The following is a 15057-nucleotide window of genomic DNA, read 5'->3' on the forward strand; positions in this document are numbered from 1 at the left end:
AAAATCAGTTACATCTGAAAGTTTTTTCTTGAGATTTACGTTAAAGTTAGCCTTTGAGAATTAGTCTCTATTCAGGGGCGTATACAGGAATATCAAAAGAGGGGTCCAAGATGTTATGAGTGGGGGAACATGGTGAGAAAAAAAAAGAGCTCACCGCTGTTCTTATATTTAGACAACAGGTAACCAGTGGATGACTGATCGTGCCTGATTCTGTGAATATTGAGAGACGAGTCGCAGTGGGAACAAATGTGGCGCACGACAGCGAAAATCTGCTTTTTGGAGTTAAAATATAACCTGTTTCGCCACTTTCTTTGCCAATGTCCTCAGGTTATTCCGACTTTCTGAAAGATGTTTATTGTTTGTGGATACTGAGATAGAGGAGCAGTGCAAAATAACGATAGAGGAGCAGTGCAAAATAACCCTGGCAGTTGAAGCACCTAAATGCCTTAAAGCCTAGTGAGCGATGGTGCTTTTATGTAATCACCGTACAATGTATTAATTCAATTACGTGTACCGATATAGCTAGTGTACAGGTGTAAACACAATTATAACTACATATACAAGAGTAGATAAAACTGCAAGCACAGATACAGACTCAAAGACAAGTATATATGTACAGTAATTGCAGGTAAAGATACAAGTAAAAGTGCAGATCCTAGTACAGGCACAGATACAATCATAGGTTGAGATAATAATAAAGGTACAGATGTAAGTACAAATACAGATACAAGTACAGTTACTTATAAAAGTGCAGTTGCAATTACATTTATTTATACAAGTGCAGTTACAGTTACTGATAGATGTTGTACAGTTACAAATAAGGACAACATACCGTATTTCTCAAAGTCCATTTAACATTGAGATTTATCCAACCAGACTCGCAGCTAACAGGAATCAATATTAAGATGGACACCGGGGAGATGATCTCAATTGGACGTTGGTTGGTGGCAAGAGGCAGAACAAGGGCAATGGTGCTTCACGTGGAGGAAGTGGTGGTCGAGTGGCGTGGCGATCATTATGTGAAGCAGTGATGCGCGCCCTAAACGTATACCCAGGTAGTGGATCAGGTGTGCTTTAGGGAAAATAATGCTAAATACGAGATCCAATTTCGTCACTGATGTCTTTATTTAATGTTGAGACTGGAAGCAAAACTTTACCTTTGTAATTTTACGTGCTTCATAGCTGGATGGCGGAGTTCTTGATAATACTCTACAATCATAAAGACATCTACTTTTGGTAAATTTCCTTCATCTGCCTTGATGAACCCTGGAAGTAGTTGTCCAACCTTCTCGGCTGATCGGCTCTGTAAATAAATATTATTAGATAAATTAATTGTGCTTTACTGTGCAACACAAGAATGCTGTTTTGAATATATAAATAATACTAAGCACATTAACTAATTCAGTGGATATTAGCTGCCCCTACTACAAATTTCATAGTACACTTCCATAAACATTCCAAACAATATTGGCATTATTTTCGTTTTGGGTCATCTGGGCAACCTTAAGATTCTAACTATGGGATTAAGTACTTTAAACAATAAGACAAATTATCTCTATGGAATTTCTGTAGCAAAACATTTTTCGATCACATAAAAAAATACAGTTCATAGGTTAGGTTAGGGTATGATGAATTATAAGGTTAGCTTAACATTCATTAGCAAGGGGGGGGGGGCAGTAACTCAAAACTAGTGATTTCCGATAGATATGAGTCTAAATCGTTCATAACACCTCACAAATCATCAGAATAGTACAGGGATGACCAAAACTTAAAATTGACCCAATATAGCCTATCTCGAATCTAAGCATCCAAATAATTATGGTAGATAAAGTAAAATTTTATCCATTAATTAAAATAAATGATATATCCCAATGGTTCATTAGTGAATCATCAAAACAATAACAGCACTATGCTGTCATGTTTATCTAGCACCAGGCATTCTCAAAACGAAGTCCAGACAATGTCATCACTTCTAAATTGACTCGTATCTCCATTTAGTACTGATGTACTCTGTAAATGCACTGAAAAAAAGAGAAAGTCTACCAGGTAAGAATACATGACAGCTGAGCTGGTGTGAACATGGGAGTTTTTTATGTCCATAAGAACATAAGAATGAAGGAAACTGCAGCATTGGCCCCAAACTGGGCAGTCCCGTTTACACCCAACCCCTATCTCTCATATATCCATCCAACCAATGTTTGAAGCAGCTCTTCACGGCACATTTCTTCAATTACGAAATGTCCATGACTTAAGACCATAAAAATACCCTTAAAACTTACTCGAACGTGGCACTTGGGGTCTACAGAGCCCATCCTTTGCACTACCTATGACTGCAGCTGTGAGTTTGAAAGAGAGCGTCACAAGCTGGGAAGCTGGTGACGTCATAGCAAATGACAGTCGTTTCTAAAGAAATAAACTTATCTCTTCTATTATAGCAGGATTTAAAAATTTTATTACAAATTAATTATATATAATATACCGTATCACTCTACAAATGTGACAGTGTATTTCTTGTTTACCCAGAACTGTCAACTCGTCTATTGTATCATCTTATCTCCATCATTCTAAATTTACTTTTTTCCCTCCTCACACTAAGAGTACAGTACAGCATGTAACTTAATATGAGGTTTAGTAGAAATAAGTGACAACCTTGAAAAATTCATGTTTTGAGAAAATGTGTCAAAGTTTTTCTACACAAAAATAATAATTCAGCCGAATATGAGTCAATTTTCACGAGGTTTGTACCATTTTGTTTGGAAATGTGTCTACCCTATTGTGAGAATACACCCACATGTTTGGGGAGATTGAAGGCCCAGCCACCTCGCCAGTCATTGCTGGTATCTGTGGGGCAAACACTGATATTGCACACACTTGCCCAGCAAACACCCCTTTTCTTCTACAGACTTTTGCATCCATGTCGAGGTCGTTAGTAAATATCTGCAACGCCACAATAATATGAGATACATGGTTTTTGCAGCCAACCACTGTTGATGAATCTTGTTATAGCAACAATGTTTTATATAATACAGTATAATACATTATATTCTAATACCTGTACTCCTATAGACCTTGGTATATCATCATAATTATGTAAGTACTATAATTCCTGAGACACAACCCCTCAGAGCAGGGTTCAGAAGGTCAATGCTGACCTAAACATCTGCCTCACCGGCACCCACCTCTCTCACACAATAGGGAGATTGTCAGACCATATATATATAAATATATATATATATATATATATATATATATATTTGTATGTCACCAAAAAAAAAAAAATAATAGTGTTTAATTAGATCCCTGGCACTAAAAAGTTCTTACCAGAACATTGAAAGCCAAGGAACAGCTAGAACACAACATTCTTCTTTTAAAAGAACTGGAACTGAAACATTTATCGACATAAATTACTCAAATCTCATAAACAGGGTGTATAAGTTGGAGTAGCCTGATTTCCAAGTGCAGAATTTTTGTATTGTAGTGAAATTTTATACAAAATAAACTAACTTTGTATACAGTACAGTGGTCCCTCGGTTAACGAGCACAATCCGTTCTAGAAGGTTGCTCGTTAACCGAAACCATTGTTTTAATGGGTTTTGGGTAATTGGTTCCAGCTCACCGAAAATTGCCTAAATTCAACAAAAAAGGTAGAAAAATACACTTACTTTGAGGTGTGTATGTAGAAGGCTCCTGGATGAAGATGATGATGATGGGAATTAGAATGGGGGTGGAGGAGAAGGGAGAAGAGAAGGCATTGGGGTGGAAGAGAAGTCACCCCATGGTGCCACTTCACCCATAAAATTTTAGTTCTCTTAGTGTAATTCAAGATTATTTTCTTTAAATCAACACTGCACTGCATTATATAGTGTCAATATGTAAAATAAATTTCAAAATGACCAATAATTTGCTTGCAAACACAGAAAAAAGCATTTAGTTGAAGAGTCTCAAGCAAGATGTTACCTCCACTGAAAAGACACAAAGACTGACGCCTGTATGGTGTGTCGAAGGGTTGGATGGCGCACATAAAACTAGTTTCATTACCTTCAATTATGTTCAATAATTGTTAAAATGACTAAAAAATTTATTATTAAACTTTTAAAATTATTGAATAATATAAACTTCTTGATATTTGCTAAAATGGTCAGGAATTTAAGCCCTAGAACCGATTACTGTATTGGCGGACTAATACTACAGCTGGTGGACCGCCAAATGCAAGCGAATACATGTTCAGGTCGGCTCGTAAGAAACTCGTTAACCGAAGTTAAGAATCTTATGGAAGGTAACTCGTTAACCGAAATCTCATTAACCGAGGGACCACTGTACTTAATATGCAAGTTGTGCATATGGTTATTTCACAGGTTTTGTTTTAGCAATATCCTCTCACTTTTTACTCATATTCCACTACTGCACTTCCTCAGTTATCTCCTGCCAATTTTCTTGTGGATTTTGTATCCTTTGATCCACACCACACAAACATGAGAGTGGTAGAGCTAATACTGTAAATATGATCTGTGATAAAAAACTAAACAAGATAAAGTAAATTCTTTATTAATATATACAAGATTTATGATTAGTGCAATATACATATGAACTTATTACAACATATTTTATCTCTTCACAAAAAAGGTGATCATCCCCCACTGTTTACAGACCTGGCCTTCACGGCACTATGCACACAGTTTTAGAGGAATACAAGTATCCCAGGGCGTGATGATTCATTCTAGTTGTAAATGATAAACATGAAATAAGTGAAAAAGATGAGACACTATCAAGTACAGCAGTTTGCTATATAATTCCAATTGCCACTGTTACAAATTTATACATTGTGCAGTTGTTTTAACAGTACTATATAGAGGTGACAGAGCAAGCAGCACTTTAGCATCTCTACCACATAGTTCTCTTTATAACATATCTAAGTGACTTTGCTAACCATTTTGATGTCACTTTAGTAAATAAATTAAAATAATTACATCTATATTCCCATCACATACAGTGACTTGGAAATTGACAATATTATATTATATAGTACTGTACTGTATTATATTAACATTATATTACACTGAATTGTATTATATTACATTATATTATACTGTACGTATATAGATTTTGCATAATAAAAAATAATTGTCTGGAACGTCTGCTAATAGTTAACAAGAACATAAAAACCATACAGTTAATTTACAGGTAGTAAGTCACTTTTGTTTCCCTACAATTTCCATAGGAGCTTGACAGCATTGATGATGCCTACATCTGTGTAGATGAAGTAGCAAAGTCCTCCCAAGGTGAGAAATGAGAGTGTGTAGACAGCACCTACAGCCAGTTTGGGAATGATCTTGCCAAATAAGCTGGGACGAATATAATCTACAACAATAGCCTCAATGCCCCTGAAAAAAAAGAGGAATAAACAGATTAAAGATATTCATGTAACCTATCAATGCTTTGGGAGATGAAATGTGAGTGTATGTCGAACTGCAATCTTTGAATGTGATTTCGGGAAATTAATATTTCAATTAAGTTTTGAGCAAAATATATTCCTGCAAGAAAAAGTATTCACAGGTAATAAGTATAATTTACCCTTACAAACACCTAATGACTGATATTATTTTCTCTAATTCTAAAATGCACTGCTCAATGGGCTCATGTGGAGTGAGTGGGGATGCTACCTGTGGATTCAACTGCCAACTGGCTCAAGCCAATTGTGTTTAACAGACCACATTCAGCCTAATTTTCCCGTGTCAGCATGGCTCAACCTGTTTTTGAGCGAATCTGTGTTGAACAAACCCGTATTAAGCGAAGGGGCAGTGTATTACTAATATTAAGGGGAATTACAACCTTCACTTACCAATGTGAATGAACAGTCATAGACAATGCAAGAATGGATTCTACTGCTGGTGTGGGGAAGATTATAGCTGCTGGGATGGCTCCTAACAACACCACTGATAGGATGCGCTCTGCTGTCCAGTGCAACACATGGTCATGGCCCGCTTGTTCAATTTCAGGCGCGCCATGACTAACTGGTGATACACTGAAGGGCTTTGCCTGAAGAGAAAAGGAAAGATTTTTTTAGGTACAATATTAAAAATATAGGTCAAATTATTGAAAAACAAATTAATTTGTAACTATTTTGCCATTTTTTATTAAATCTCAATTGTTTCACTTCATTTCCAAGTATTTATCATTTTGCATAAAGCAGGAAATGAGACAGAAAAACAGGACAGGACTCAAAAGTCTGAAGGTGTGGGGGGTCCTCCCCCCGCTGGAGTACTAGTTTTATAATACCTGTACTCAATTGTAAAATTTTATTATTTCACTAGAGGAAACTTTACACTGTTTAGACATGTTTATAATACAGTACACACAAGCACTGTACGTACACCTTAAGAATTTCATTTAAAATAACAGTAAGAAGAATTAGTTCTACCTGAAAAGTACACAAATTAACCGAAAACAGCTCAACCTTAAATGGCAGCCATCATCAGTAAATACGGTGGCCTAGGTAGATGGATGTTTCATGTTTCTTACATTTCATTTTTTGCACACATGGGGGCAGATTAGCCATTTAAGGGTTAAACATGAGGAGGCAGAATATTCAGAGTGGAACATTAAGATATGGTACAGGTATGGATCATAAGACACTTAAGTTACACTTGAGATAATTCATCTGACAGTTAAGCTTCCTAATTACTACCATTATCCGATATTGCCAGCCAATGGTGTAATGTTTAGCCTATTATAAAAAAATAAACAAAGATTAATGAACAAACCTTAGCTAATGTATAATTTCTTGATAAGTAAAATGTTTTTTATTACCTATACTGTACCCTGTATATACTCTATTTAGTGTGAAGTAACTGTATAGATGTCATTCTTAACACATGAACACTGCACGATAAGACTACAACATTTACATCTGGGATGGATTAAGTTTCATCCAGAGAAAATACTAAGAATTACATTAAGAAAACTTTTACTTTTTTCTTTTCCGGAGGAAAAAATACATGAATCTTCTGTACAGTAGTTAAATTTCCTCAAGTTGCTGGACACCGTTCACAACCACCATCCAGTATTACAGGTTGTACCTCTCTAGTCCGGCATTCTGTGGTCCGGAAACTCCCGTGGTCCGGAACGATTTTAGTTTGTCCAATAGGTAGATAGGCAGCTTATTATTATTATTTTTTTACTTATCTGAATTATTATTATTATTACAGGAGTATTAAATTTTTGCCCCTCAGGCCTCAATGTGGGTGAGTGACCTATACCCGGGTGGGCTAATCCCCGTAAAAAACATCAACAACAAAGCCACGGGAAATTAAGGCTTGTTTACATCCGGCAGTTCGGCTGCTCTCTCTCTCTCTCTCTGCTTGTCTACAGTATACAGAGTACAACATTTAACCCTTCAATATATATGAGCAGTAAATAAGTGTTGCTTTCATATTCTTATGTAGAGTAATGACGATATGTTTTCACATGTGCGCACTTACGTACATACGCGCAATCTCACCTTTTTTTTTACCATTAATGGTTAGCTAATTATATTGTTCCATTTATTAACATTAAATAACATTACAGGTACTTCAAACAACCATATTAATTTTTTTACATTAATTTTACTACAGCTACAATCAGGGTCTTATTTTCTTCAGTTTTATATGTAGAACCAATCAGTCACTGGTTTTGTAAACTTTAACAAAAACAATGCCGGCAGCCGTCTCGTCTCCTCGTGTATTTAAATATTCCACGTATTATTAATAAATTGTATTGTTAATTTTGCACACACAAACATTAATTCAATAAAAACAAATTCAGAAACATTAATTAAAATATATATGAACAGTAAATAAGTGTTGCTTTCATATTCTTATGTAAAGTAATGACGATACGTTTTCACGTGTGCGCACTTACATACGCGATCTCTCTCGTTTTCTTTACCATTATCGTTAGCTACTTCTATTGTTCCATTTATTAACATTAAATAACATTACTTAAAACAACCATATTAATTTTACTACACCTACAACCAGGGTCTTATTTTCTTCAGTTTTATATGTAGAACCAGTCAGTCACTGGTTTTGTAAACAACGAAAACAATGCTGTCTCATTTCCTCGTGTTTTAATATTCTACTTATTATTAATGAATTGTATTGCTCATTTTGCACACACAAACATTAATTCAATCAAAAAGACTTTCAGTAATAAACAATAATGAATTTTTTGTACATAAGAGAAATTACGCTGTTTATATGATTGTGCACATCGCCTGAACATTGGTGGGCCGTTCAAACCTGTCGAAATTTCTAGTTTCCGCCGTCAAAATTTTTAAATGTGTTGTTTTTTTGTGTTCAAATAGAAAACGTCGAATTAAAAACTTGCGAAATTTGAGAAGCTACTGTACGACATTTAACCCTTCAATATGTCTTCAAAGAAACCATGAAGCAGAGAAAGTGGTGCTAGTGCTTCCAAGCCAAGTCACTATCTATCCAGGAAAAGGGTGAATTTCCATGGTCTGGAAATTTCCATGGTCCGGCACCGGTCAGGTCCCGAGGTTGCCGGACGAGAGAGGTACAACCTGTACCACCAATTCTGTGAGCTGCTTGGTCACTTGGAGACAGCATTACTCTGATGTACCAATGTTTGTTTTGTTTTTTTCATACATTCTACACCCCAAACCACATAGGGGTTAAGGAAATTGCGTTTTATTGACAATAAAGCCATTTTTAGGGAAACAGTAGACTTCATCTTTCAAAAGTGTTGCATCAAACTGCATGGCTCCCAGTCTCTCGGCTTCCACTTGGCCACATACTTGAAGAAAATCTGAATCTCTTTCAAGAACAGTAGCTACAGGAAAATTGTGATACATCTTTGGCATGAGGAATTAGTGTTAAAAAACAAAATCCCAGATGACTCTGCAACATTCAAAGAATTGTCACTGGTGTATATATACTGTATGCTATAGCATACCTCTCCTGCCCTATGTCAAAACACAATACACCATACACTAACAAAATGCCATTGACAACACTTGATGCTACTGTATTAACTGTCAAATTTGTAATCACAGATTTGTTAAAAGGTTACAATATAATCTATGTGATGCTGTGTCTGAAAAATGTGATGTCTGATGAATAAATGTCTTGGAACTGGTAGTGGCAATTAGAAAAAGTCTCATGTAATGGCCTATATTTGTCAATGTTTAGTTCTATGGAACTGCAAAATTTGGTTTTCCAAATCTCCTGTAGTATGTACGTATTTGTTAAATAAAATAATATTTCCCAAATTATAGTTTTCTACCCAGTTTTATATCTTTGTACAATTTACGTATATCATTTAACTTTAGGGTTTTGGAACAGCATCTAAAAATTTGAAGGTTCTGATGTACACCTGGTACAGTACCAGAACAGCATTTCTTCTTTTTTTTTTATACCAACTGTACATATCAATGATAATTCCATAAGTTTTAAGGGACAGTTTGCAGTATGAATACAGTACAGTACATGTATCTGGTGCAACAAACTTTTTGTGACCATGAACAAAATGATTTCATGCAAAAAAAAAAACCCAAAAGTTATTACAACTTAGATAACTTTACTATGAACAATGTAACTATCAGCAAAAAGTATATACAGTTCATCCAGCCTTACCTGATAGGGAACTAGCGCTTGTGAAGTACCTTGTGTCGCTGCAGGAACAACTACATGTGAAGGAACCAGATACAACCCATTGAGTCTCAGTGAACCAAATCGGCTCCCAATTACACCTGGAACAAATATATTTATAAATTCTTTATCTCCTTATGTAGCATAACTTAATCTTACGTACTGCATCATAAAACTAATTAAAGAAACACTAATGTAAATTATCATCATCACACTCTATGAGATGTTCAGAAAACGATGATACTTTACAATATATTCTCGATTTAACGGAATCTGATATAACGAACTCTTGATTTAGCGGAAGGAATTTTTTACATTATTTTTCCCCTCAATTTAGTTAATACGCTCACACATATGAAGACACCTCAGGCACACAATATGTACATAGAAACCTTTGAAATATTATTCATGGCTTATCATAAATTAGGGGGTTCGGTGTTTGTTTTAAATTTTGCCTATAGTTCCGGACTTTTTTCCAATTGACAGCTGCACTCTTTTGACTTTCTCCCCCACACCACTTCCTTTCTGAGACTTCTGAGAGACTTTTGCCATGATGTCTAAGCACAGTAGTTAAATGACCGAGATGTAAACCGAGAGGTAGCAGCAAACAACACACACACGGTGGTGGCAAGACACAGATTGAGCAGATGTAAACTAACTCCACGCGCCAAGCTGTGCAATTGGCGTGGACTCTAACGGAATCACGCTCGATTTAGCGAACTACTGTATTCAGTAAAGTAATTCCACGCTAAGGTAGCCTGTAAGCCTTGCCCCTCGTCTAGTTACAAATAGCCGGTTGGTTCCCCTGAGCATTTTACCTCCCCCCAAGACTGCGTGTATATAAACGCATAATTATGTGGACCTTTTATAACAAATATTTAAAAATTTCGAACATCTTCCCTGAAGTGCTAATGCCTTGAAATGATTTGCATTTTGATAATCCATATATTTGACAGTACAGTAGTGTAAATAATAACAGGTCTGCTTACCAATTGTGAACAAATTTAGTTTGAATTTTCTATGAATCAATCGGCTATTAGTATAAAAGAGGGGAGGAGCCTACGGGCCAGGTTAGTGTGGAAAGGGTATAGTTAGCTAATTTGAGTGGAAAAAAAGGGAAATTTAACAATCCTGCTCGATTTAAAATTGAGCAAAAATAACGGAAACTCGACTTAGCGGAAATTTTGATTTAACGGAAAGGGGTAGCTCAAATTAGTTCATTAAATCAAGCAAATACTGTACTGTACATCCTGATGCTCATGTAAACAAAAAAGCCGCAGCAGCATATTTCTTACAAGGATAAAACTAGGAGCAAAAACATGAATACAAAAAGTCTTAAAGAAAAATAAGTGTCCTTCTATAGATATTTTTCATTAGGTGACTGGATAACCCGGGCCCTTAAATATTACTCGTAGAACTAACTACTACAGTGGTACCTCCGTTAGCCGGAACAATTGGTGCAGAGCACTTCTGGGAACGAGAGATTTCTGGGTAACAAGACGACTCTCTCGAACCCAGAAAAATATCCCTCATCCCTAGAATTTTCCGGATTTTGGTAATTATTTTCCAAGAAAATTTCAATTCCGGCTTTCAGAGAGTTCCGGGTTTGAGAGATTCCGGCTAACGGAGAAATTACTGTACAGTCAGTTCTGCTAGAACGCGATAGTTGTGTTCTTGTAAAACATCATGTTATAGAAATTTGCACAATACAAAATAACAGGGCTTATGGAGAAAATAGGGTTAGGTGCAGGTTACTCGAAATAAAAAAAAAATTTAGTAGTTAGCCTAACACAAAGGATAGCACAGTCTAAGGTAGTTAGCCTAACACAAAGGATAGCACAGTCTAAATAAATGTTACATTCATATCTAATAATGAAATCATACAGTAAATGTAACACTTTATCTTGAAAAAATATGAATATAACTTGATGGGGGCGAAGGGTGATTTTGAGGTTGATAACATCGAGCTTCTCTTCAAGTGTTATCGCCTTTCTTTTACGATCATCACCGGGAATGCTATCACCAGAATGCTTCTTGGAGATATTCTTCTTTACCATATTCACAGTTAATACCACAAAATTGGAGAAATAGTAAGCAAAAATCGCATTACAGCAAACAAGCGTTCGCGTTTTAAAAATATCGTTCCTCTATTCATAAATCGCGTTGCCAATTCGCGTTGTCAAAACACGCGTTATAGCAGAACTCACGGTACTGATTATATCGCTACTGTATATAAATATACGTAGATCATTATTTTACCGTCGATCGTTTATCCGAGCCAAGGCTTTACCATGCTTATTATTTGTTATAAAAATCAAGATACAGTGTTCAAAACACACCAAAAACCATTAAACAGTTTTGAATCTAACCTAACCAAAAAGGGGAACTTCAGTTATTCGATGTCCTGGGTGTGTGCTGCCATGTACAATCATATCGTACATAAAATGTTAAATTGCAACTATAAAATTCTCGAGATTCGCTTAGTGGCACCAAGTTAAATAATACCTCTTTCTGATGATTTTTGATAGGTTAGGTTAGAAATGTTTAGAATGCTTTTTTTATCTTGATTTTATAGCAAATACAGTATCAAGATTCTGTGATTTGCACAAAAAATGAAGGTTAAAGTTCATAACACATTAAAAACCGTTGAGAAAAGTTTCAGTGAATTTATAGTAAAGCACCAGTCTTTGTCTCGCTGTTATTAATATGTATTTTGTAATGTTTAAACATTTCTAAGACATTTTTCCTTCCATGATATTTTTGCCGGAAATTAAGGATAACTAAAATATTTATTTTTCAATATTATCATACAGTATTTGGTCAGTCACAAGTCTTGCCATTTGTTGTTTACATCTCGTGGAAAAGCTCTGCGCCCCCCCCCCCCCAATCACCCAGTGGTCCGTTACGTCCATGTTCGCTTCTTAAGCGTCTACAGCGCATGTGCCGGGGTAGTGTGGGAGTTCCTTATTGGCTATAGTGAGAGGAGACGTATTATTGGGCAAAAGTTTTTTGTCTTAACCAATGCACAATGCGTGGGTGCGTCGGGAGCAGAGATATGAATTTTCAGTACCAGATATGGCTGAAGAGCTGTGCCGACATTGTGATAAGAGATTATTTTACGTCAATTGCCGAGTTCCCAGCCTATACCCTCCTCAAGGTGACCAACCACCACAAGCATCACTTCAAATTGATGTACATAAGAACATAAGAAAATAAGGAGTCTGCAATAGGCCGGTTGGCCTGTGCATGGCAGCTCCTGTCGAGAGTTACTACCACTCTCCATCATCCATGAATCTATCTAGCCTCCTTTTGAAACTTCCAGAGTTCCCGCACTTACTACAAAGTTGCTAAGCTTGTTCCACTCGTCCACCACCCTATTTGTGGACCAGTTTCTTCCTAACTCCCTCCTAAACCTAAACTTATCCAACTTGAATCCGTTGCTCCGAGTCCTATCCTGCTCGGATATTATAAGAACTTTATCTATACCGGGTATCCCCTTTATTGATTCCTTTCACCCACTTAAATACTTCTATCATATCTCCCCGCACTCTTCGTCTTTCTAGGGAATGCAAATTAAGTTTCTTTAACCTATCCTGATATGGAAGGTTTCTAAGTCCCGGAATCATTTTTGTCATTCTTCGCTGCACCGACTCTAGTGAATTTATATCCATTCTATAATAGGGGCACCAGAACTGAACCGCATAATCGAGGTGCGGCCTGACTAGCGGAAGATATAGTTGCAATAAGACCTCTGCACTCTTGTTACTTACACTTCTAGATATAAAACCCAATACTCTGTTTGCCTTATTTCGAACATTAACGCACTGTTTTCTAGGCCGTAGGTCCGGGCTTACAAGTACCCCTAGGTCTCTTTCACAAGTCGACTTCTCTAGGTTGATGTTGTTAAGGCTGTATACATTATAGTATTTGTTCTTCCAATATTAAGTACACTGCACTTGCTGGTGTTGAATTTCATTTGCCATTTTTCAGACCACCCCTGCAGTTTATTTAGATCCTCCTGTAATGCATTTGCATCCTGCCCTGAATTAATTTGCCGCCCTATTTTGGTGTCATCCGCAAACTTGCTTATGTCACTGCTGATCCCAGTATCTAGATCGTTTATGTAGATAATGAACAAGAGTGGGCCTAGTACTGACCCCTGGGGAACCCCACTGGTTACACGGCCCCACTCAGATGTAAACTGTGACGACCCAGATGGACCTGATTCTTCTTCAGATTAAGGTAAGATGTGGAGGCATGAACAAAAGGGGGTCCAGGGGGCTATGGTATGGTTAACTTAGGTTGGTTTTTTTTTTATTACACAAAAAGGGGGTAGGTTTAGTTAGGTTACATTTCTTTCTGTATTATGTTTTTCCTATGGATTTTTATGAGTTTTGAACAACTTTTGCCTAGTTCACCAGTGGAAATCATCTGTTTCTGTGACTTACTCAACAAAAAACTCCATTTTCCAACATCTTCCCTTAAGACTGTGATCGGGGGAAGCTCAAAAACGAGTGATTTCTGGCGGAAATGAATGTCAAATTCGTTCGAAACTCAACAACCATCCTCTTCTACACATTTACCAAACAGTTTTAATATCCAAAGAAGGACCTGTGCTTTTCTATAAATTTACCAAAGTTTACATTTCGATTTCGTTTAGTGGAAACAAGTGAAAATTTGCCCTTAAAATTTTGTGCAATTTCATAAAAGTCCTTTTAGTGCCAACAGCCTGCTCTACCATTACCGCAGAAAATTATTATATTTGTGAGCAAGTGTGAATATTTAACCAATAACCAAGTGACACGTTGACCCGTAAACGTTGATTTAGAAAGACAATTTCAATGCAAAATACTGTATCACAAATTCACTACCGTACTTTAATTGTGCCCGTTCACTATAATTACACAATGTCTCTATACAAAGGAATGGCCATTAAGAGAAACAATACAGTACAGTAGTTATAAGTTTCTCCGGCCACTTCTTGATTGCGTCATGGGAAAAAGGTAAACAAAAAGTGAAAGGCTTCATGTCTTCCAAAAAACACCCAATACTTAAATATTTCATAAAATTTAGCTGAAACTTATAACCTAAGCATATCTATAGTTTAAACTATTGCCTCAAAAAGATACTAGCACTCCCTAAATCTTGGTGAAATACTTACAACTTCTGTTGATCCGTCTGAGTGCTGCCAGTGCCGCCATGTTCCTATGAGCGATGAGTTGAGTAGAGTAAGAGTATACTACCGAGCACACGGGAAATAAATAATGTTAAGAAATGTACGACGAACAGACTAGTGAAAACCATATATTTTTCAGGTGACAGGATCTAATAACACAAAAAATATTTTGAAATAAACTACCTAACATCAATGGATTAAGGAACTTTCCTAAAAATATATAACATTCAT

The 15057-nt window shown here is 36.4% G+C and overlaps 1 protein-coding gene across 1 annotated transcript; it reads right to left on the reverse strand.

Moving 5' to 3' along the window:
• Positions 1–4528: 4528 nt before the first annotated feature.
• On the reverse strand, positions 4529–14931 carry LOC121871942 (succinate dehydrogenase [ubiquinone] cytochrome b small subunit, mitochondrial-like). Its single transcript, XM_042374546.1, has 4 exons — positions 14812–14931; positions 9636–9751; positions 5840–6036; positions 4529–5381 (listed from the first exon to the last, which is right to left on the reverse strand). Exons 1-4 carry the CDS (start codon positions 14849–14851, stop codon positions 5204–5206), a joined length of 531 nt encoding a protein of 176 aa, XP_042230480.1. The 5' UTR covers positions 14852–14931; the 3' UTR covers positions 4529–5203.
• Positions 14932–15057: the final 126 nt, after the last annotated feature.

The sequence above is a fragment of the Homarus americanus genome, unplaced genomic scaffold (genome assembly GCF_018991925.1).
Source record: "Homarus americanus isolate GMGI-L3 unplaced genomic scaffold, GMGI_Hamer_2.0 scaffold48416, whole genome shotgun sequence".
NCBI classification, from domain to species: Eukaryota; Metazoa; Arthropoda; class Malacostraca; order Decapoda; family Nephropidae; genus Homarus; species Homarus americanus.

Bases quoted from the DNA above. Each gene is read 5' to 3' on its own strand.
- LOC121871942 (XM_042374546.1), bottom strand. From the start codon at position 14,851: ATGGCGGCACTGGCAGCACTCAGACGGATCAACAGAAGTT. The intron at 9,752-14,811 runs GTAAGTATTTCA...TATTTGTTCCAG, and splicing joins CAGACGGATCAACAGAAGTT to GTGTAATTGGGAGCCGATTT. The intron at 5,382-5,839 runs GTAAGTGAAGGT...CTTTTTTTTCAG, and splicing joins ATGACTGTTCATTCACATTG to GGGCATTGAGGCTATTGTTG.